The sequence below is a fragment of the Ptychodera flava genome, chromosome 9, assembly GCF_041260155.1.
Source record: "Ptychodera flava strain L36383 chromosome 9, AS_Pfla_20210202, whole genome shotgun sequence".
NCBI lineage: Eukaryota > Metazoa > Hemichordata > Enteropneusta > Ptychoderidae > Ptychodera > Ptychodera flava.
This window is the reverse complement of record NC_091936.1, coordinates 26,032,276-26,056,494: the sequence shown is the minus strand read 5'-3', so window position 1 is coordinate 26,056,494 and position 24,219 is coordinate 26,032,276. Positions and strand designations below refer to the sequence as shown.

Genomic DNA, 24,219 nt, shown 5'->3' with positions numbered 1-24,219 from the left:
AGTACATTGCGACAGTTTAACTGTCATTATAATCATCATCATTATCATACACCTACGTCTGTTACCTGTGGAGTTTCATCGTACAGTAAGTTTCGGTATCAGAAGACGCGGAGTCCAATAACTTTGACGTGGAGTACAATAACTTTACAGAGAACACCACATTAACCTGTCAAGCCATTTAGCAAAATGCCTAGTGAACAGGGAGTCATTAGGCCAGATAACAAATAAATTGGCGATCAACTTCACTGGTTGGGTACAGCAATTGCAAACATTAAAATCAGCGGGTAATCTCAATCAGTGTCAATTGTGAATTATTCTTCATTCGATTCAGTTTATTTTCTAAGATACACCATGAGAGAAATAGTTTGTACCACTGTGCGATGTTTACGCAGCTTGTAGTATCAGTATCAATTTTATGGCCAGAGTTGGGCTTCCTGCTGACTTTTGTACAATCGCTGTACCAGACCACTGAAGTTGACCGCCAATTTACTTGTTATCTGGCCAATGACTCTCTGTTTTACAAGGCATTTTGCTAAATGGCTTGACGGGTTAATGTGGCGTTCTCTGTAAGTGTTATTGGACGCTATTTGACCTTTGACCTCGAAACACCTTTACGTCAACATAAGGAAAAAGAAGAGAAAATTTCACATTTTTCAAAAATATATATTTCTTAACATTCAGTACTTCCCAAATCAAATCGTTGTCAGTCCAAAACCTGTGAATTTGAGTGAAATTATGCTGCTGACGTACAATTTCTACCGTGTGCACTGCGCAGCGCGGGTTGAAATTTCGTTCTGTGCGCTTAATAGCGGACGCGCTCAATGCATTCCCAGTGTGTTCGCGATTTCTCAGTACAGTGCGCGACAAGCATCCAAAAGACGCCTTAATTTCGACTTTTTTCTTATAAAGTTGGACTAAAAAGGTGTATAATAATAAGGTTACTCCCAAAATACCGGGATTTATGTCTTCGTACATTGTATGCTCCGGTATTGTCCACAACGCTACTCGTCTCGGACAATACCTCCGCTACACGATGTACTCGGACATACATGTAAATCCCGGTATTTTTGGAATAACCTTATATTATCATCATTGTCATCATTATTGTCAACATTATCATCATCATCATTATCATCATCATCATCGTCATCATCATCATTGTAATCATCATTGTAATCATCATCATCATCATTGTAATCATCATCATCATTATCATCACCATGGTCTTCCCATCATTTACATACAATACTATCATCCCAAGCATTACTACCTTCACTTTTCAAAAGCAGCTTTCATTGCCATTGTCACGATCATCATCATCATCATCATCATCATCAGAATGTATGATGGAAACATATTTTATATGAAAGATCATAGAGCTACCCTTTGTTCAGTCAGTGTAAACAATATTACTGGCCCCTCAGCCCTTTCAAGCTACCCACACTGTATCTGTAATGGTTTATTCCACAGCACTCCAGAATACTAAGGTGAAAGAGAACATTGCGTTCATATGTGATTTATGATATTGATAAATGAAGTTTGACTTATCAAACATTACTGCAGGTTTCAGTTCCTTTGAGCAAATAATTGAAGATTGAAACCTCAAAGTTCACAAATGAAAGAGATTGTGACTGCAGAACAAAATATTAAAAACAGCCTGCCTATTCACATCACCACCTAATGTGTCTTGTAATAGGTAATAATGATATTATTGTGTCAAACCAGTGAGAAACGTTTCCAGCATCATTTTGCCATATTGGCAATTGAATTTAAAAAGTATAGGGTATTTTGTGCACTTTTTAGCTGCAGGAGGCGTGGTTTTTGATTGTGTTAGTTTTTTAAATCGCATTTTATGGCTTTTGTTATTAAAGTTGTTACTTTGCTTCGATGATATTTGTCACACTCGAATGCTTGCTTCATCATTTTCTATATTTATATTGTCAGTTCAGGCATGATTTATTTCTAGCTGACAAAAGTGACGTAATCGTGAAGCTCATATTATAGCAAAGTATCAAGGTTGGGTTTCAGACAGGATACTTCTCCCAGCACACGTGAATACACTCATAATGCCAATGTCTATGCATGGCCACAACATTCACATTTTTGCAATCATGTTTCATTCTTGACCTGGAAACTTGGATGCTTGTATGGAATCTTGTGTCTGATATTGTACTGCAAATTTAAGTTACTAAGGTACATGTAGTATGCACCTTAAAAGTGAAAGATGAAGCTTTTGCTCAAACTTTCCTAAAGGAAATTTTCAACCGTTGTCTTTTGAAAGCAAGAATAAATATTATGGGTCACTCTGAGAATGTTGGTACCAGAGAAACAAATTGCCTTAAATTTACTGAAACTTGCAATTCAAAATGGCTACCATCCCTGTGTTAACTCCATGGGGGAAAATTTTATTTTGATTTTCACAAGCATTAGATGGTGAAAATTTTATTTTATCTTCAAAATGAGCTGCTTCAAGTGACAGATCAGAAAAGTATTGTAAAAATTGAGATCTGGATATCTGTCCCTGAGGTGCATTCTAAGCAGTTTGATTCTGGGACTTGATAAGACATCGCAAGGTACAATCAATATTTGAAATATTTTCCTCTATCAGTGTTTGTTGATGATGAAAATGAATTATTTATCAAATGGTTCAGCGTGGGTTGATATTTTACAGTTATCATTTGCAGAATAAACAGGAATTGTAAATGTATATGATAATTATATGAATTAAAATACTTCCTATCAGTCTACTTCCATGTGTGCTTTTGACATTTTAAAATTGCATAAATTTCAAAGGAATTTAGTGAGAAGCACCAATAACTTCACTGTCCCAGCGGTGAACTGTTTGATTACATTCTCAACAACGATGATCAATCTCCCGCCATTGCGTTTCCATCATTCAGACTATTAAAAACAGCTGTATGACCATATGAGTGATAATCTAGAAATTTGTCTTATCGTACAGTACCCATGTTGTTATATAAAATGTGAAAAAATATTCTCAAAACAACTCTTCTTCTCAATCTAAATTTCAGTTGAGAAACTAGTAGTCTCTTGATATGTATGTGTCTTCAAATATATTGTCTTCTTTGTAGATTAGAACTTCAATAATTCTGCCCTCTATTTCCAAGTCCCCTGCAATCAAAGCACTGAAGTTTCAGACTCAATTTTCTCACAGCTCTGGCAAACAGAAATCCACCTGCCTTTGATAGTGTTAGTACGGTATTTCTTGAAATAGCTGTTGTGATCTTGCTGTTACGCCGACAGAATAGTGGATAGAGATAGCAGTGTATGGCTCAGATCGCAGTGATTTCTTAAAACTGCTTCAGGGAAGGGTTATATGAGAATCTTCCGTCACGGCGCAGCATGTATTAAACTTTTAATGACTGTGATCTTTTTCCATCCGTGCTACTGCAGCCGGGAAAAGGAGATTCAGGCTGACTGGGCTGCTGCAGCTTATTGCTTGGTTTTCTTCAGCTTCAAAACAAGAATTATACCTCTGAAATTTTCAACATAAAAGCAATATCCAGTGAAAAAAAGCCTGTCAAATTCAATGTGTAATGGGAAATGATACAGATAATTATTATTAGCAATACTACCCTATATTACTTATTTGCCATTTTTGCCGTCCAAGATGTAGACTCTCAGTATGATTAATACATGTATACTACATGTCTGCTAGCTAGTAGATTTTGAACGTAGATATGCTGCAAAATTACAGCTGTACCATGATTCCTATGATTGTGTCCCTTGCCAGTACTGAATACAACTTTCATTTTATCTCAACCTGATGCTGGGAATATCTCATTCAGTGTGCAACATTTGACATAGTTGATTAGATCTCACCTTGTACCTAGGTGTATTTACCCAGTGTTCATTGCATGTGTGTCCTTAGCTGTCCCAGAGCCTACAAAGGATAGTCTTTTACACCACGTTACGAGCCAAGAGAGGGTAATTTCTCACAGCACAGTTAATCAGTTTAACTTCTTCTGATTTGCCGTCTCAAGCAGGATTGTGCACAGGATTTGCCGAGGCAATCCGGAATGTGGAGAGATGCTGTTGCAGTGCAAAGCACTCAAATTGTGAAAAAATTTCACATGATGAAAAAGTAGCTCTTTTTTTAATCAAAGTGATTTTAAAAAATTCCAAACCTAAGAAAAATATCATTTAGTACCTTACTTTTCAAAATTCATATAATTTGTGTCAAACAGGGATACCGGTATAGCAATAGATCTTATGAAGAAGTGATCACAAACTTGAAAAAATCGGCAGATCAGAAATTGCTTTTTAAATCCTTGCTACTTTTGCAAGAAATATTATAACTTGATCGCAAATTCAAAAGAAAGTATGTAATCCTATATAGCTGTCTGCATAGTCTGCTGACCCAACAATATGTTAAATTTTTTACGACAAAATATTATAGATGATCATATGGACGACCCTTTCTCAGAATGTATTCCATTCCTGCAGCAATCACTTACACATATATCACAATATTTATAAAGTAATTTCCCAGTTACAGTGAGCCTTGTAATGAGTCAGCGTGGCACTGTCTCTTCTATACGTAGAAGTAGCAGTAAGCTATATTTGCAAGATCTATCATCTTTTTGTTCTTTCAAAATTTACCGTATCGTAATTGGGTACATAGATTGTATGAATGGAACTGTTGATATTGTTGATGTATCTCAGGTTTTACATGTTGACGTTACTTTTTATAGCACATTCTGTTTAACCAAGGTGTTACTACTGTAAAATTGTTTGAAGTTGGGTAAAATTTGCATTGCCTGGTAGTACAGCGTTTACACGGAAATACGGAAATGTGTGAACAATGTGCCAAACTGAGCAAGCGTGCCACCGCCAATATTTGGTTCTCCAATTCATTTTATCCGAATATAGCTTCTGTGTGGATTGCTAAATTTCATCCAATTTTATAGTATGATGTTTACCCATGATAACGCTGCAGAGGGAGAGTTAATTTATCAAATATTCATCAGAAAATGAGCTCAAATTTGCAGCGATAGGAATGTAATATCAGCTGAAACAGTTTCCATGAGTACCTTTGAGAGAGAGAGAGAGAGAGACAGAGACAGAGAAGGAGATGGCTTGTATTAAGGAAGATGAGCCATTCAATATGACAGCCCGATGTTATTGGCCAGAATATTGTGTGTGCTACACACATTACACCCACTCATTCCTCGTCATATTTTTTTTTCTCAACAGACATGTAGCAAAAGAAAAATATGAAGCGAAGCTGAAGAACATGCCCTACTGTGTAACTGCATTTTAATTTTAAATGAAAATGGGGTCAGATATAGACTTAGCAGTTGCCATGGCAACTCGCAATCAGGACACATCAGAAGTTCCCACAGTGGCTCTGTCAGTTTGTGAAGCGATGAAGTACACGTATGATATAGCGCCTACAATCATCTGTGCCTTAGCGTTCATCTTTGGAATCGTGTTCTGCTTCTTTGGTAAGTTGGAATTTTAATATCAGATTGTATGTGGTTTACCCCTTATAGTATTCTATCAAACCATAAGTCTGTTCCTTATTCAGATAACTTACCAAGTTTTAGGACATCCATCACTCTTTGATTTGGTCGGGGAAGGAAGATTTATGCAAAGGTCTTTAATAGCTATTGTAAAGATGTAATTAGATTTTTAGATAGATAGTTAAATAGTAGATAAAGATGTCTATAGGAGTCTTTTCAGAAGTAGTAGTGTAATGATGAAATGTATCTATTCAAAAGTATGTTGCTTGTACAGTACAAATGGTCAAACATTTATTGTGCTGCAGCTTTAAAGTATCCACTCAGTATTCAAGTGAGATCAATGTACAGTTGAGGCTATTAAAGTTCAATCAGGCCAGGTCAGGTCAGGTCAAAGCCAGGATGGCAGGCTAGATCGGGGGCAAAGCCAAGACATAAGCACATAAACATTGATTTATTAGTGGCAGTATTTCCAGGATTTAAGGACAGCTACAATTGGCAGCTAGTATCCCAGCAAAATTTAAAACACTGTAGCCAATATCCACTGATGGAAACACAAATGGAGAAAGGAAAAGAGCCCGTCAAATAATAATCTTTACGGCCCTGATACGGGTTTTGCGGACCGAGGTTGTACGGCGGAAGGGCCCTAGCGTGCAAGGGCCCGTACGACCGAGGTCCGCAAAACCTGTATCTGGGCCGTAAAGGTTTTATCATATACCTTATTGAACGGTTGTGATATGTTTCAGTATTTATCAATAAAATTTTGTTAAAGTTATGGGCGTAAATTAAAAAAAAACATGAGCCACGCATGTGTCATTTGTTCTGTTGTGGAACGCGTCACGAGCTTGTACTATGCGAACGCCAATGTCACCACAGAATGGGCACAGATGAGTAGTTGATCCTGCTCGTTAAAATACACTTTCTCAGCAAAACATTGAGAGGAGAATATCAAGCACTTGTTTTAAACCAATTTTGATCGGAATAAGATTTGAACTGTCTACAATTTGCTTCAAAACTACGAGCGAAGCGCATAGAAACAGGTTCGAATCTCGTGCTGACGTGATTTCGAATGGAATGTACGTGGATAGCAACGCGCGTAGCAATTACAACGAAAAAGTTCAAAAAAGCGCGCACACTACCTTATTTGGGCAAAGTGTGCCTGGGCGTGATATGGCAACTTATTACACACCTGTAAGAGCGCCTTTTCCCATAGCTTTACATGGGTACGTGAATCTAGGTTTATGATAAGTGTGAATTGCATCTTTACACTTTTTCTAGAGAGTCAGAATCTTTTTACAGCATTACAGATTGTAGAGGTAGACCTGTACTCATGGTCAACATTTACTGTAAGTTGCGCAGGGAGCAGTTTTTAACTTGGAGAGAGATTTGATATTTCATCCAATTCAACCTAAAGCACACATAAAATGCCCGCAGCGCTGCAATTCGCAATGCTCAAGGGAAATTTGATCAGTATTCAACATTTCAAGTTAACTCAGTGCTTTGAAGGGTCTAGCTTGTTTGAAGGGATGATCCAGAGCGTGTACTGTTCCCTCCAGGAGAATGGAGTAAATACAGTGAACTAGTTGCAAATCTGCCGGCTAGTGATTTATACAATTCCCAGTAGATAGGATTCCCAAATAGACAGGGACTCTGACAGATGCATTTTGAAGAAAGCTGTCACTCATAGGCTGCAGTGATTCATGGGTATCGATGCTTCTTGTCCACTTGAAAAGTTTTTGCTTCTGAAGAAGTATTGGAAAGATTATTCCCACAGTGGCCCAGAGATATCACTCTTGGATTATGCATCGTCTTGATTTGCAATAGTGCATTCATCTTTCAATTTGTGGGATGTACCGTAAGTAGAGTGAGCTAGTATCCAGGCATGTACCTAGGAATTCATTTCAAACTCAAAACTCTGAGTCTGCAAAAGCGCCGAATAAAGTGTACAAAACGGAGACTGGAGATATTGTGTACGTGAAAATCAATTATTCTTTAATACTTCATACATAATCAGTCATTGTGAAAGGCTATTCAAGATGTTATACACATTGATACAGACATGTTATCTGGTGATTTAACGTTTCACTTCAAAATTTTGGAGCAGTCCCATAGAATTCAGTGGAACAGTGATATGATTTGGAATTTGAAAATGGAAATACAAGTACATGTATGACTGCGTCAAGTTTCCAGTACGGTCTTTCCACACTATCTACCAAGACAGGTCTGTCTGCTCCAATTAGAAACACAACATGACACTAACAATACAAGTAGCTCAGTAGAGAACCAACATATTAAATACCTTCTTGCTCTTTGATTTCATTGACCCTTGGCAGTACGTTGCTAAGATAGACACAAATAAGCTCATTAGATTTAACAACATTTGACCATTTGAACACCCAGATCAAACACGTTACCAAACATTGGAACACTCATATAAAAAGTTTCATTAAAGATATCAAATAAGTGACTTTTTATGTTGATCCGTCATAATGTATCAATGTCAAGGAGAGGGCAGTTTCCCAGTTTCATCGTCATTCCTCTCCTAGACCCTGTCATTTTCCGTTCATGGAGAGTTACATGTGGTGCTGCTCCTTCACAGCATGTTTGTTTTACAAGAGTTTGCACAAATGTAAAATTTTATAGAGTTTTCTTACCAGCCGGGCTTCCAGTTTTTCCCTGTATATATCACAATGAAAGCACCTGGTACATTCAAATGGGAAAAAACTTGACTTTATTCTCTGAATAGAAAATATGATTCTTATGATACCAATAACCAAAATTTTTTAATTACCATTTATTTACATTTAAGTAACCAATTTCTAGAATAAGTTGAGTTCAAAAAAAATGGATGTTTCTAGATTTGGAAGTTTATTTTGGAGAATACGTGGTCTTCAAACACATAAACCCTGACCTTTTCAATGCCATTCATTGATTTTACGTTGCTTCCAGAAAGAAAACTCTTAGATGTTACCTTGGTTTTAACAGCATTGATATCATTAATGGGAAGTTGATAAAGTTGATGACTCTCACTTCTTCTGAAGTCTCTCTTTTAAAAAAAAGATTCTACAAAACATTCTTGATTCAAGACAGATGTGATTAGCCTGAGAGTTCACATTCCTTTTGATGTAAAGATGAGGTGTAGGGTTCACAAACAAAAGGAAAGCTGGCTGTAATATTTCAAATGTTCCATAAAGTAGGCTGCCTAAAATCAAAGACAGCAACCGACAGTATGCCTGTGTGTAGATACCAGAAATTCCATGTCATTCTGATGTATGATCTTCTCGCTATGGAAATGACAGTCATTTAAAGAAAGAATGTCTACTCTTTCACTGTTGTCATTTTAACTAAAGCAAAGGTCATCCATACATTTAGTGATGTCGCTTTGAAAAATTCATGGTTTAAGATTTTCCCCATATTATTAAACTGTATACAATGTACCTGGTTCACATACCATGCATAGAGGTCAGTGTTTCATAGTGCATTGAGAGAACGTAATGACTGTTAAAAAATGTTAAAACGGTGGCTGCAAACATACTACAAATTAGCTTCATATGGTGATTGAGTTCTCAATTTGGCGAGGCTCATTGTAGTCACGTGCTAGAGAGGCTTAATTTTTGCATTGTCCTTGGCAGTTTAATATTGATTTTATTGTCAAAATGCATCCCAGAGTCCTTGTGTTCAATTGGTATTGATTTACACAAAGTTCAACTTCTCCAAATATGACCAGCTGGTTTGTTCATCTCCGTGCTGCTACATGTACAATGGGGGAAAAATTTTTGAAGACAATTATATGTAACTTCCGGTTTTACAGATACACGTACATGTATATCCATATACAGATGTCAATATGATCATACAACAGGCTTGCACATTAGCCCTTTTCACCACCATGGTTTGAACCAGTCCCATCGTTTTCTATGGTAAAGTTGGACCTACAGAGAGGGAAATGGGGCGAAAGGGTTCATTAAGCAAAGAACCCAACATGAAATACAGAAAAACGTCCAAGCTAGTGAATTAGTACTGTTGATGGTAACAAAAATTGTTGTTTATGTGATTCACGCACTGAGAAGGTTGGCCTAGCAGTCCAGCCTCTGTAATCAGTGAAAATCGGTTCAGAAGTTAAATGTACAGAAATCAGTGAAGAGACAGATCAAGTCAGTGCATGCAAACAAACCATCATGTTTATCTGCATGTATCTTATCTGTGTCCTGGCTAAAAAGTCTGAGAATCATCCTGCTTGTGTTCATAGTTAGGGATCTTCAAATGGTCAGGTCTGTCAAATATTCTTGTATAAGACGTGTCAAGTCAGTCAGAACACATATACATATGACAAGTTCTACTTTTCTTCTTCATTAATAAAATCACAGCTAGTTAATCAGCTGTATCTAAAAACAAACTGATCAATTTGTTTGAGATATCTTTCAAAGGAAAGGTGATGACTGACACAATGCAAGTTAAAAACATTTGTAATGTGAGAACCATGTTTAGAACTGTGGCTTTGACCAACTTTTTACATGATACTGACAGATGAGCCTTGAGGAAGACAGGTTGTAAGCCAGGATTTTTTTGTAACGGTTTTAAATAACGGAAAAGAAGGACAAACCACATGTTTATGAAAATTCAAATTTGCAAGATTTGTATCATTTTGTCATCAAATTTTCAAATATTACCACAACAAAGCAGTTGTTGGCCCGGAAAGTATGCTGGGAGATAAACACCATTGTGAAACTGAAAGAGGAGTTGTGTGACGTGTGCCCTTAAAGAGACAGAAATATGGTGAGCTACACACATGGTGTGTGATTTTAAGTCACGCCTGGAAGATTGATCCACAGCTGTAGGTTTCCAGGAGTTGTATTTTGCCAACTGGTATACATCATTTGTTTGTATAGAAAGAAAAAGGAATTTTACACACTGCGATATAATAATATAAACTTTAATTTCAAGAACAATTTTGACAGACACCCGCCAATTTTGCAAGTAGGTGGTTGTCAGTCAATTGGTCAGTTAGTCTGTTAGCAAGTCCATCAAGGACATATATATATATATATATATATATATATATATATATATATATATATATATATATATATAATATATATATATATATATATATATATATATATATATATATATATATATATATATATATATATATATATATATATATATATACCACACATTTGAATCACTCATTATGTGGGTTTGTTACTTCCAAGTTAAACAGGGAAAAAGCTTATTAAATTCACAGTCTTCAATTGGCAATTTGTCCTTGTACTTCACACTTTCCATGTTTGATGTCAATATAATGGCACTTGTAATGTCTTTCCTCCTCATCTGGAATGAATTTTCTCAATCCGGAGCAAATCAAGTCCAGGATTGTCCATCTTTTAAAGACAGATCTCTACGAACAGTAACCAGATGCTTGTCACTCAAATTGGCGATTTATCCAGGGTCATCTGGAGTTCACGATATCAAATGTTTTGACAGTATTTTATGTCCAAATATTTAGACGCCAGGGCTTCTAGCATATGAATTTCAAATGGGAAAACTTGACGTCAGGATTGTGAAGCAAGCCATCTTGTGTGAGTCTGGCATTAATTTATTGAATACGCAGATGTAAAACAACTATATACGAAAGTTTTTGTATGTCTCCTCTGAGGGTAGATTAATTATTTCAAATATCTGTTTTTGTTATTTTAATGACCCAAGCTGGATCTCCCTGACTCATTGGTATGTAAATTTATGTAGGATGAAATACTAAATCATCCACCGTGGGATGTTCCTCAATTATCGTTTAATGAAAAATATAAAAGTAAAAACAATTTCTTGATTAGTCTGTGTTATGTTTGTTTTTTGAACAGACAAGTAGAGGATAATAAATCATTATTGTTCTCCATTACAAACTCAGTACCCAGACATGCTGCATAGGAAATAATTCTCCTACCAACTAAGAAATGAATGAGGTCGTAAATAATGTCAGTTTTAAGAATATTTGATGAGAATAGTTCTCACAGAAGTGTCACAATGTTGATATTTTATAAAATGTTTGATAACTCCAATGTTTTTATGAGACGAAATGTTATTATGAGACAAAACAATGTGTGGGATTGTTTGTGAAGCAGGTACTTTTGAGTTCAAGCGATGGAAACTGAGACAGCGGCTCTGTTTCTTCAAACTTTATTACTACTTGTCTTTGATCATCTGTGTAGTACTTCAGTCTTCACGATGCTGTCTTTGGGGCTGTGAAAATAATTTGACCAAAAAATTATAATTTTGAGCCCTGACTTGATTGTCTGCATAGTTAATATGACCTCACGGCAATTGAGTATGACCTCGCCTCAGGGACACTTGCACTACAATCGCATATACATATAATATGTAATATCATTTAATCTGCCAGCGATCAGCTTTCTCAGTTCCCCGTCGGGATTTCTCTCGAGACAAGCTGGCGCTCATCCGATCAAGATGATTCATAATACATAACCAAGATACAGTGTAACCCTAGAGTACATGTCTTGGGATGTTATGAAAATGTTATCGAAGATAATTTCAGTGCCATCTTACAATTGCATCTTTTACTTACTGAAAGCCATGATTCTGCAGATAGTCTACTGTTGTAATATGGCCATTTTGTGGTTGCAGTAGATCTCATCACACGGTAATGATCAGTGTACTTTGGCACCACAAGGAAGTTACCTCCCAACTTGCATTTTTCTTTTCCAACTGTGCATTTTCACAGAAATCGTCAGATAGGCCATTTACAGGTACATATACCGGCAAAACAAGTTAAAGCACCCCATCGATTTTCATCCAAACTGTCTAGCCACTGTCCTGAAAACATTTCAGTCACACCACAGTCTGCTGGTGTTAAAGGTTAAAGATTTAGTTTCATAATTATATATGAAAACATAACGTATAGAAGTTCCATGCATGATCCTCTTTAAGTCTCTGATCCAATTGAACAAGACAATTTTTCTAATGCTTGTTAATCAATTTATAGTTTAATATGCCACAGCAGGATGTGTTCAATTTTTGTCTGTCGTTGCAAGTGAAAAGTATAGAAGACAAGTATTATGGAAGTATTCCTCAAGCCTTCTTAGTTTTCGTCAGTTTTTAAGCAAATTATTCATGTGATCTGCTCCAACCCCAGGCAGAGATTGTGTCTGTCCAGGGAAGCTACCATCTAGAATCTCAATCTCTTACAGCGAGTTGCTATCAGACTCCCATGTCAGTAAAGTCCAACCGCCAGCCATTTCACGACTCTAAAGTTCTCAGACTGCTTTCAGAATTTCTGAAGAAAAAACGTGAATCTTCTTGGTTTTTTCCAGCCATAATTAAAAATTCATATGAATGCAGTACTGATCTTGTCTTAGATATGCCGTAAAATCAAAATCTACCTTGCTTTTCTACAAAATCTTGTGGCTACTTCTGGATCATGGCGCCACTGTTAAATGCATGTGAAAAAATAAACCATAGAGGGCAGTGTTATAGTAGTATTGCATATTATTTGTTTGCCCCTTTCCACGTCTAACATTCAAAACATAGTTTGTGCGCCCCTGACTCTAGTTGGGTTCGCTAACATGGGAATATTATTTGTTACAAACTTAATGAGAGAGGACTTTGAAAAGTGACTGGAAATGGTTTGACTTGAAGTAACATTTCTTAAATTTTGGCGTATATATTTTTTCAATTTTTTGTCTCTTTGTATCAAATTCATCCACTCTCAGTCATAACCTTCATACCTTTCAAGATATGCTTTCAAGACATCCCTATCATGACATTTATTTTGGCCAATGTTAGTAATAGCGTTTGCAAGCTGGTCATGGAAAACTGTTGCCAGTCAAGTTAATAGAGGAGAGAACAGATAGAATATAGCAGTTAGAATAAACCTGCCTGCAAGCTGGAATTCAGTCTCAAACGAAACTTGATAGCCATCACTGAAGACCCAGTCTGTCTGATTCAGGGAAAAAATTGACCTTGGCCTCTTAGTTGAAAATCAAGGATGAAAGGAAAAGACTTTGCCCACTGCCTCTTCAAATATTGATAAACTTGTTTTCCATGTTTGCCAGTGTTATAAGAGCGCTTTAACCTTGCCAAGGTATTGAAATTAACTGATGTAGTGTTTTACTTTGAGAAATAGTATAAAACAAGTACAGAGGCAACTAGGCATTAGCAACAAAGTGATTGTAGAGAGCAGGATGTTGAAAAGTTGAAATCATGTACAGAGGGCGCTCTTCATGAGAAAAAAAGGGACAGAAATGACTGTGAGGGAATTCACAGATGTGAGTTGCAAAGGTCAAGATCACTTCTTATAAGACAAAGACAGACAGTAAGGATAGGAGAGGAATGCCATCCAAGAAGTACATGATAAAGGATGACAGAACAATAATTTTCATTTAGAGGGATATTCATTGTTCAATTGTGAAAAAGTAGACTATTTTGTATACAATAGCTAAGATTTCTGTTTGTTTTACTTGACAGGTTACAGATGTTTCAAGGCTGTGCTGTTTCTTGTGGGGTTCGTCTTTGGCTCTATCCTCGTGTACGCCATCTGTCATGAAGAAGCCGTTCTCAGTACAGCAGCCAACGCCGGGATCGCCGTCGCTGCAGGACTACTCTGCGGGCTTATTACCATGCTTGTGCAGTACGTCGGGCTCTTTATGACCGGATTCCACTTGGGACTCTTCCTTGCCGTTGCCATACTGATAGCACTGGAACAATTTTGGCACCCGACCAGCCTATGGATACCCATCGGGATCCTCTTTGGCATAGGACTTCTATTCGCCGTTTGCAACCTGCAGTGGCAAAAGACATGTACGATACTTGCGACGTCGCTAATCGGTGGTGCCATGATCACCACCAGTATTGACTATTTTATTGAAAAATTTACCATGGTACAATACATTTGGGATCGTTTCACGGCGGAAGACTCGCAACCAGTGTGTTGGTATAGCTGGATTATATTAGCCGTGTGGCCGTTCTTGTTTTTAATCGGCGTTGTGATACAATTTAAGATCACTGGTAAAAATTACGATCACCATGATGGTAAGTAGGCGTCACGCTGTAAGTGCGCATTGCCTATGAAATGGGTATCGTGACAATTGCTGACTTGTTGGCATATACTGGGATTTTTCGAACCATGTGTCTGTAACTCAGGAATTTTCACTACGTATCAGAAATCTCATTGCCTGGTAAACAAAAGGATAGTCCAATTCTGGACCTTGGGGGCGCTGTGCTGTGATCATTGGTTGCGCAGCATTGTGATGTAACCTATGACAGATAACATGATAAAATTAGGCTTTTATCCTGCTGTTTCAGCCTTTTTTTTTTTACCGTGGTTTTCATAATCGTTTGTGATTTGCTGCGTTTCATCTCAACATTATTTGTTCTTTTCACTCTGACTGGCATCCTGGCTGTTATCATTAACACCTTAAGAAATTTGACTCGCTGCACTCAGAAACACTTTGACAATTCATCTCTTTGAACTGTCGGTAAATACAGTAAAACTGGGCATCTTCTGATCATTCCTGTCACCACACAGCAACACAGCATCGATAAGGCACATGCATATTTCAGACAAAACTGCACAGCACCAATGCATTCATATTTGTCACAGCTGCAACATTCTGCCATGTCTTATGATTTCACTGTCGAACAGTCCCATTCCTTGCTTTTTAGTGAAATATTGAATATTTGCTTTGGTTCAATTTATAATGGCCTGAGAAATTTGAGAAAAAATGAACAAATGTTATGATAAATTACATGTAAACAGAGTGACATGACTGAAATGTTGCAGTGACTGCACAAGTATAATACTTTTTGCAAACTGGCTATAGCTCTTGTTGGTTGTAACTTTTGATGTATATTCTGAAAATCACGTTGAAATAATCAGCGATCAGCTTTTCAGTGCGATGTTCACATGTACAATGTCCACAATCATTGTTGACATCTGAATTTTATTTGGATTAGCTCTCATTTGTCAACAATAACATAGGATGTTGTGCACAGTGCATTGCATTGGCAGGGCCAGAACTTCATATTTCAATGTACTTCATGGAGAAGAAAACAAAAAATGAAAATATCGAAAGTTACAGCTACGTTTTATTGTGCGTGTAAATTCAAAAGTGGGCTACTCTGCTGTGTTGGACTTTACTAACCAGGTGCATGTGTTGTGTGTCTTTTCTCTCTCTCTCTCTCTCTTCTCTCTCTCTCTCTCTCTCTCTCTCTCTTTGCCAGCTTACTCATCTAACTCCCTTTTCAACACCATCACTGGCTGTTTACAGTTTTCAAAAACTGAGAAGGGAGCAGTCAAAACAGGTGTGAAAAGAATAGACTGAAGCGAAAATTTCCTGGTTGTGTTGTCTTTTGTATGTGTCTTGTGTCAATGTGTTATGCTGTGCAGATTTCTGATGTCCTGGTTTTTGTGATTTCTGCCCTCCCCGATCAGGGTACAAAACTGGCCTTTTGGAAATCTTTGATACCAATATCTCCAAAATCAAGAAGCTGTTTTCAAACTCTTTGATTTGTACATTTTCCATTTAAATTCGAAATTTAACTAACGCTAATTGTCAGTGTATGCTTGTTTCTTTCATCATCAAATTAAGATCAATGTTGCTGAACATTTTGGTCAAGGAGCATTAACAGTGCCATATTGTAACACAGAAATGCAGAAATATTGACCTCAGAGAATAGCAAATGTACTACCATGAAATATTTCCTCACATAGTCACCTCGGATACGTAATGCTGCATTATCAAAAGCAATTGGAAATGTTGGAGTAAATGAAAGATGATTACTTTAGATGAATAAGAAATCAGACAAACAGTTTGTTTGATGCATCTTTATGCAGTTCATCATATGTACCAGTATATTTGGGATTTCCCAGTCCTGGTACTGCTTTGAGTAACTGTAGGATTCTAAACATGACAAGCCAACATTCACACTTACGTAGGGGATGTGACTTCTTGCAAAAAAATTGGGAGACAGCACAACTTTTTGCTATCAAAATGAATTGTGTTGGTTCTTATGCATGAAATACAACATTGGAAGAGGTGCCAGGTTTGTGGCATGGTGGGCCCGGGCAGAAACAAAAACCTTGATCAGTTCTCCTGAAGCAATCCAACTGTCAATGTACAATTCTAAATGTTTTGCATCAACTGTCAGTTCACAACTATGTTTTGCATCTGTCATGTCACTGTCTTCTGTTTGTCAGTGTGTGTATGACCCTCCCGCCTGTCAGTCTCTACCCAATCTCCAAAATGTATCCACTCCTCTCTGTTCTGTCAGACTGTTAAACCACCCTCTTCCCCCTTCCTAAGTGTTGTTATAGTCTTGTATGTGCGTCTGATTAACATCGGATATGATGAACTCACTGCTTCATTTAGTCGTAGTCGCTGTGCCTGGTTCGCTTTTCATCTCTCTCCACACCTGACAAACACAGCTAAGATGTGCTTTCACTGCAGTATCTTCAGAGGGTTATCTGAAAAACACTGTGATGAAACCAAAAAACAAACTTGACATGAATCATCATCACAAAACGTGCAATGGTTCATTGGAGTGGTGCAATATGGGAAACTGACATGTCAACTTGAAGACCACTTTGTACAAACTCCAAGATGGCTTATTTTAGTTAAAAATGTAGAGTTCCCTTTTTCATTCCATACCAACATGTAAGAATCCAATCTGTATCAAAATGAATCCTCCAAAACCCAAGTACTTGTAAGATACATGTAATCACTGAAAGTGCTCTGCAAAATACCATTGATTCCATAATCAGTGTTTCTTTGTCATTAAATGATAAGTCTAAGTAGAATTGTGCTCACCAGCAGTATGCAACAAACTGACAACTACGCCTTGGCAGCCATGGCCATGGTATTTTTCAGGAGCCCCCTGAAAAAGGGATGGCTCCACATTAGGCAAATTGTCAAGTGTTGAAAAGCTGTGTGTTGTGTTGCAAATACAGATATGGTTTAGTAAGCCATGAAATGTTTTCAGCATCTAAGATAGTTCTTACAATGCTTTGTTTGGCAAATGGATTGACTTTTTTGATATAAATTATTTTCATATTAAACATAAAGCTACAGGTACTTGGGCTTTGTACGCAAATACATTTCATCGTCCTGTGAGTTGGATACGAGAGATGCACCGATATATTGTACATCTTCCCTTGCACATGGATGTGCAGGGATGGGCTGTGAGTCATGTTCACAGCTGTCCATCATATTTTTTCCTCTCCATTTGGGAAAAATATTTCTCACCCTCTGAATGATACTATCGTTTTAGCCGTTGTGAAGCACCGCAAGAAGAAGCGAATTGAGCTTGCCAAAATAAGGCAGAAAGATCAACATGAGAAAGAAAAAAAATCAGTCGACACGACAGATATATCAAATGGTGAGAGATCTTGCTCCTTGTGTAGTACCAATGATTTAGAAGATAAAATACTAAATGCTAAAAAAAAAGCGATAAATAGAAACATCGTAGTTGATAGAGTTCATCACGTCAGATACTGAGCAACGTTAAGATAATGTGTAGATGTCTTTTGTGGTCAAATGTTTTTCTTCTGGATGTTGTAACCCTGTCCCTTTTCTGACCGATTGTTCCTTCCCTTCAAAAATGCCAAAAATTTCCACTCTATCCGTGTTTTCCTGAAATTATCCTTCGATTACAGAAAACACAACTTGATAGTGTAGTATAGTCTTATCTACCGGTACATCAATATAAATGTATGAAAAAAATTGATTTTCTACCCTATTCGGCCGTCTGTGTTCTAGTAGAGAAGAATTAATGTTTGGTAATGACATTCATCTTGTCTTGTGTAACATTATTTCAACATTACTTTCTCGTACCTCCCATTCTTTATCACCAAGTTCAACAGCCTTGTCACAGTTTTCTTTCATTTCACCTGTGTTTATCAATTAATATGCAAACACGTCAACTTCTGAGTCTGCCAATTCTGGATGGGGCCAATATGATGACTTCTTCGGTGTTGCTTTTCTCTCGGCAGTTGTTGTAAAAAGCCCTAAGAGGAAGAGGGTGGAACTTGCCAAAATACGACAACGAGAAGCCCGCGAGGCAAAGCAGAGGAAATACAGATACATGTACAAAGTCAGGAGATTCAACGGTGATATTGTGTCACAGGTGAGTGGCTCCATAAAAATCTGCCGGGGTGTTTGTTCTTTTGATTTACAAGGTTGAATTTTTAAGACTAATCAAAGTTGATGGTCTTTGTTAGGAATTTCTATGTATGAGCTTGCACATTGTCTTCCAAATACATGTAGGAGCTTGCTTGTCTTGTCAACTCATAAATTTTTGCCTCTAAATGTTGCTGCCACCCAAAAGTAGCTGAAATCCCACTGAATGATTTAGCTTTCTTCAATGTGATGTGAATCGTATGTAATACACCGTACTCATTGTCAGAGAGCATCTCTGGTGTACAGAGATAGAGGTGGAAGTGTTGTGGCATTGAAGTGACTGTGTCCAGCCGGTAGTTTATACCAGACTCGTGTATTCCAACTAGAGAGGGGCTTGAAATACTGTTACATTGTCGTGGTAAATATGCTGGCAGTCACTCATTACACTTTGTGATGTTTTGATGAGGTGTACCCTCAGGAATTGTCACCTTTAACTGTTTGAACCCTGACCTCCTGGTAACCTATGGACATGTGGAGATTTACACCCAAACAGTGTACAAAGTGTAAATTCATATGTTTAGGCAGTTAGAATGATAATGTGTATAGCTGTTAGTTTCATGATTCAAAGCTTTTTTTCATGAAAGCCAAAATGAACCAGTACATTATGATGTTGCATCTTTTCATGAATGTGTACCTTGTTATCAAAAGTTCAGAACCGAGCTAGTACTTCATGCCCTACCTATTAATTCACCCTATGTACCCAATTATCAGAAAAGAAAAGACATTATAATTTGTAATACTTCTTTTTGTTAAATTATAGTCTCTTTTTTTCTGTTTTTCATCTTTTGCCCATATTAGGCATATTTACAGAGTATACAAAGTCATCTGTCTCCAGAGATGAAAAAGATGGCATCCAAAACACACCTGCCAACCACTCCCCAGTCAGAGGAAGCACAGCTCCAAGTAGAGATGCTGTCACCAACTGCCGCTGCATTGGCCCACACTGACATAGCATCCGTGTGAACAGATAGGCAATCCCCAACACACCCCTCTCAAGAAATGCTCTCACCCTGCCACACAAGACAGCAAGAAGCTCGTAACCGCAGTCTTCATCAGGGGGGTGTTAGCACGAATACTGAACGAAACAAAAATATTATTATTGGATGTGCATTTACATGTAAATGTATAAAACTATTTTTGTGTATTTAATCTATTACAGCATGTAAAGCTCCTGTGTGTAATGTTGCTCTTCTATGAACACAATCGGCAATAGTTTTGTCCGAATTTATTTGACAGTTTCATGAAAAAACAAAAGATTTGCTGATTGTGATGTTGAGGGGGCATGCCCCAAATAGCCAATGTTATGTGTATGCACAGGGACATGTTGAAAAGCGTTAAGGAGATTGTAAAGAAAAAGGATTATTAGTTGTAAATTCTTTCTTGTTGTTTTGATATTTCAACAGAAGGTGTATCAGGATTTTTTTAGAATTCCTACTTTTTTGTTATTAGCACCTCTACAACAGTATTTCCATGAACATTTTTGTATGTTTTTGTCAAAATTTAAGGTAATTTTAGTGTTTTAACAACTACATGATTAATACCAAATTTGTCCTGTCGTAATTTCATCGTTACTCATCTACAAGCATGCTAGTCACTACAGTCTTAGAAATCCTGCAGCCTAGTGACATGTAGTTGCCAGAGTACATTTTCTGTAAATCTATGTTTTTCTTTTATCCTGTTTGACAATTTGAAAACATTTTAAGAGTCTCCCTGACTTTAAAAGTCATTTTTTTCTTTTCAATCTCACTGATGTGAATCTGATGATATACATTGACCTCTTTCTTTTTCACTCATTTGAAGTTTCTCTTGTGTGGGGCAGGTTGATCTTTTTTTTTTTAGATTTACCGGTATACCAACACAATGGCAAAAAAGACAAATCTCCATAATCTTGTCTGGTATTGCGCCCTCAGTGTTGGAAGTAATACAAGTTCAGCTCTTTGAGTGTGAATGTCAACTGCTTACAAGTGCGTAGCATATCCTTGTAAACTGTCATGAAAATTTCTATCATACTTTTATCAGTTGTAACTTCAAAAGAGACAATCTTCCCCTTAATACACTGTTCAGTGAATCAAAGCAACCTTGAGTCGCAGTTCGGTCATTCCACAACACAATCAACAAGACAAACAGGGTTGTAGTTACCCCAGACATGGTATTCTGTATTCGCAATTTTAGGTCTGATATGGGCTTATTTCCAACGTGTTTTCTAAAAAAAGTCATTGTTGAAATGTTGAATTTATATTCACAATATTACAATCATTAATTATGTTGATATTTATACAGTTCACATAGAGGAAGCCTTTTCATGTCTTGTACATTATTTACAAAACAATATTAGGAAACTGATCATTGCCACTCTATCTTGCTTATGGATATGTGTACATCACTGACAAATAGCACAATTCACTCTAGGAGAGAATGGAATATAGGTGTTTAAATCTGTAAAATAACTCTAACAAAACATTCCCACATCAATACCAAGTTTTTTGTAATATAAGACCTGAAATGTTTAGCGTGCTAGACACGTCTTTATATAGCTCACAATTTTTATTTTCCAGGAATTTTGTTGTGGAGGGTTTCCGGTCAATCTTATTTTTTTATAGCATGATGATGTACAATGAAGTGAACTTGTGAATTGAGACACAGTGTTATTTTGTCATGAATTGTGTTAGTCATGTCTGTCCTGATGTCACTTGGTGCAAGTTTTAAATCGCAAATGGAATGTTCATTCCCCTCAGAACTTGCCATACATTTGCCAAAATATCGTAAAAATTCCCAAGTATGTAAGCTATGTTCTTTGCAATTTCAGTGCATGGTTAATACTGTGTGAGATATATATTCAGTCTTGAATATTTTTTCATTGCTAATGAGTCACATTCTCTAGAAAACTGTCTTGTCGACGTGCAGGCCATATTACTCTATGTCATATTATGCTGAGAAGCTAATTAGAGTGGTAGTCTGACAAACAACAAGTTAACATGTCACAGACCACAAGACAACACTGCATGTTCTTTTCAACAGAAGTCCCTTTAAACCAGTGATATATTATCGTCTGACCTTGAGATGTAATGTTTAAAAGTTACAAGAATTTCAATCATACCACGTTTGAACTGTCCACTCAAGCATGTGTTATGGAAGGTGGTTGGAAAAGTTAGAATCTATGGCAAAATGCTGCATCACTCTTTCATACATATTTGAATTTTCTACAAAGTTGGTTTCTAAAAGAGCTCCAAAGCCAAAATGGCCTGAATGTTCTAGCAGCCATGGTTTTCATCAATCCAGTTGCTTTCAGGGTGAACATCCACAGCAAGTGAGGATGAAATGGTAACCCTACTGCAGTTTGAGGCAATCCTATGAAACTAACCTGAATACTAAAACAGTAGGCAAGATTTAAGACATGCAAATTTTGTTTTGTAAAATGCTGTTGCTATAATTCTTTAAGCAGATTTGATTTCAAAGTTGCATTTTTGATGTTTTGGTTGTCCACCTAACAACGTGTCACAATTTTTGCTGTTCTGTAACTCCATTTTTTTATATCATAAATGCCTGTAGCTGGTAATTTTGGACTTTTTGAGCCTGTTTTTTACTCCTCAAAGCTTTTCCATTTTCCATTTTTTAGCAATGCAAGTTTTAGTAGAAGTACGCAGGTGTTTGGCAACATTCTTTGCAGAATTTTTTTGCCTGTTTTTTTACAGAATACTGTACATGAGTGCTGTTTACCTTGGCAACAAAGTATTTATTTGCAGACTATCAAGAGAAAGAGTTACTTTGCTGTTCAATTGTTTTGTTAAATGTTGTCACCAGAATTGAGTTTCTGTTTACGCTTAAGCTCATAGAAAAGAAGAGAGGTGAAACAAAATTTAAGTGTAAAGTTCTCAAAAAATGTTTATAGATTTAAAAAAAGTAAAATGCTAGTATATTGCCTTGAAATAACCTTTTGAATGAATTACAAAATTTTGAATTCACTGTCAAAAGAATGAACTTACATTTGTAAAAGAGTTCTGCTTTCTTCCATCACCAAGGATGATAGGGTGTTTGAGTGTTGGATGAGAAATTCGTATCACACAGTCTGCCTATCCTGTACAAGCTTCATGTATCTTCCAAGTTCCTATTTAACAAGGAACTCCAGTTTTAAATTGTAAAATAAATTCTAAGAGTTTTAACCTAACTAAGTTGTCCTGGTGTTTGTGTTTAAGTTACAAGTGGAGTCTACTGGGCCAGACCTTTGGATGCAAACTACCAGTAAAAGTATTTTCATTGGGGACCTCTAGCTTTTTGCTATCTGTAATGACTCCTTAGGTTACTTGAGATTAATGGGAAACACTGTGTTTGTGTTCGCCAGTCCTCAGTTTTGCAATTAAAGGGACAAAGTTTTTACCTTTCAAATTATTTGGTTATTTTTGTTTCATGTGCGCAGGTATTTCTGTTGTTCTGCTACCTGAAACATGCTAAATTATCAGTTGTCAAATCTATAGTCCTTCCTTGCTTGTAGATACAACAAATGCTCCAATGACAATCCATGGTACATTCCAGAAATTTACATCATCAGCATGTATGTATGTTATGTGTATATGCAGCATGTATGTATGTTAATTGTACATGCAGCATGTATTTATGTTATGTGTATATGCTGCATGCATGTATGTTATGTGTATATGCTGAATGTATGTATGTGTATATGCTGCATGTATGTATGTTATGTGTATATGCAAAGTGTGAGTAGAGCTCTGATGGATGATGATTCCACCATTCACTGAGCAGACAAATTTTCTTGTGGAAACTTGAAAATATTACAGAGAAGTCCTTTAATACTGTAATGGTTTACATTACCGTGATTTCTAACATAGTGCATTGTGGAGGTATGCACTTTATCATGATATATATTCAACCTTGACACAATTGTACAAATATTTAGAAAAACCAAAATGCAAAACATTGTTACAGCTACAATCTCAAAGATTATTCACTTGCTGACGCTTTACCTCCTCATTAATTGCGGCTCTGTACTAGTATGCCCTCTATGGCGAAATGTATCATAGGATGGACCACATAATTAATTGTTGAGATTATACTGTTATCATTAGTTTTGTGTCGCTGCACAATGTCCCAGAAGTTATCACTTGGTATTTACCCATTAAAATTTGTGGTTTCATTGTTGGAACTCTTTGCAAGTGTCATGCCCACCTTCATATCAGAAAACCAACCACTGCAAGTGTGTTGTAAAGAGGAGTTGAAATTTTTTCTAAAATAAAATAAATAAATAAATAAAATATACATTTCCATGTCATCCAGAATGTTGCAACAAGAAGTCCAAGAAGTTATCTAGGTATTAAAATTAGCCATCAACCGATGTGAAATCAAACTCACCTCTATAGAAAACGTATTCACGACTTCAGTAGCTGGCACAAGTTGTATATTGGCATTCAATGCAAACTGTTTAGTAATTTAAACTCAAGGCAGTTTACCAGATAAAGCTCTCTATTGACCCTTTAAGAAACACCCAAATTTCCCGGGATACAGCACCAAGCACGTCATTGAAAGCAGTGTCC

At 36.8% G+C, this 24,219-nt stretch overlaps 1 protein-coding gene across 12 annotated transcripts in view; it reads left to right on the top strand.

Moving 5' to 3' along the window:
* Window positions 1–22,838, top strand: part of LOC139140484 (transmembrane protein 198-like) — a 73,361-nt gene extending 50,523 nt beyond the window's left edge. For 5 of the 12 annotated variants that reach the window (XM_070709778.1, XM_070709782.1, XM_070709779.1 and 2 more), the window contains 6 exons: window positions 5,218–5,468; window positions 13,965–14,528; window positions 15,720–15,800; window positions 17,766–17,873; window positions 18,487–18,620; window positions 19,472–22,838. In XM_070709778.1, the coding sequence (XP_070565879.1) occupies window positions 5,291–5,468; window positions 13,965–14,528; window positions 15,720–15,800; window positions 17,766–17,873; window positions 18,487–18,620; window positions 19,472–19,636 (1,230 nt within the window). In that variant the 5' untranslated portion in view covers window positions 5,218–5,290 and the 3' untranslated portion in view covers window positions 19,637–22,838. The remainder of the gene's footprint in view (window positions 1–5,217; window positions 5,469–13,964; window positions 14,529–15,719; window positions 15,801–17,765; window positions 17,874–18,486; window positions 18,621–19,471) is intronic. The other 7 variants (XM_070709783.1, XM_070709785.1, XM_070709784.1 and 4 more) reach the window with 2 other exon arrangements.
* Window positions 22,839–24,219: the final 1,381 nt, after the last annotated feature.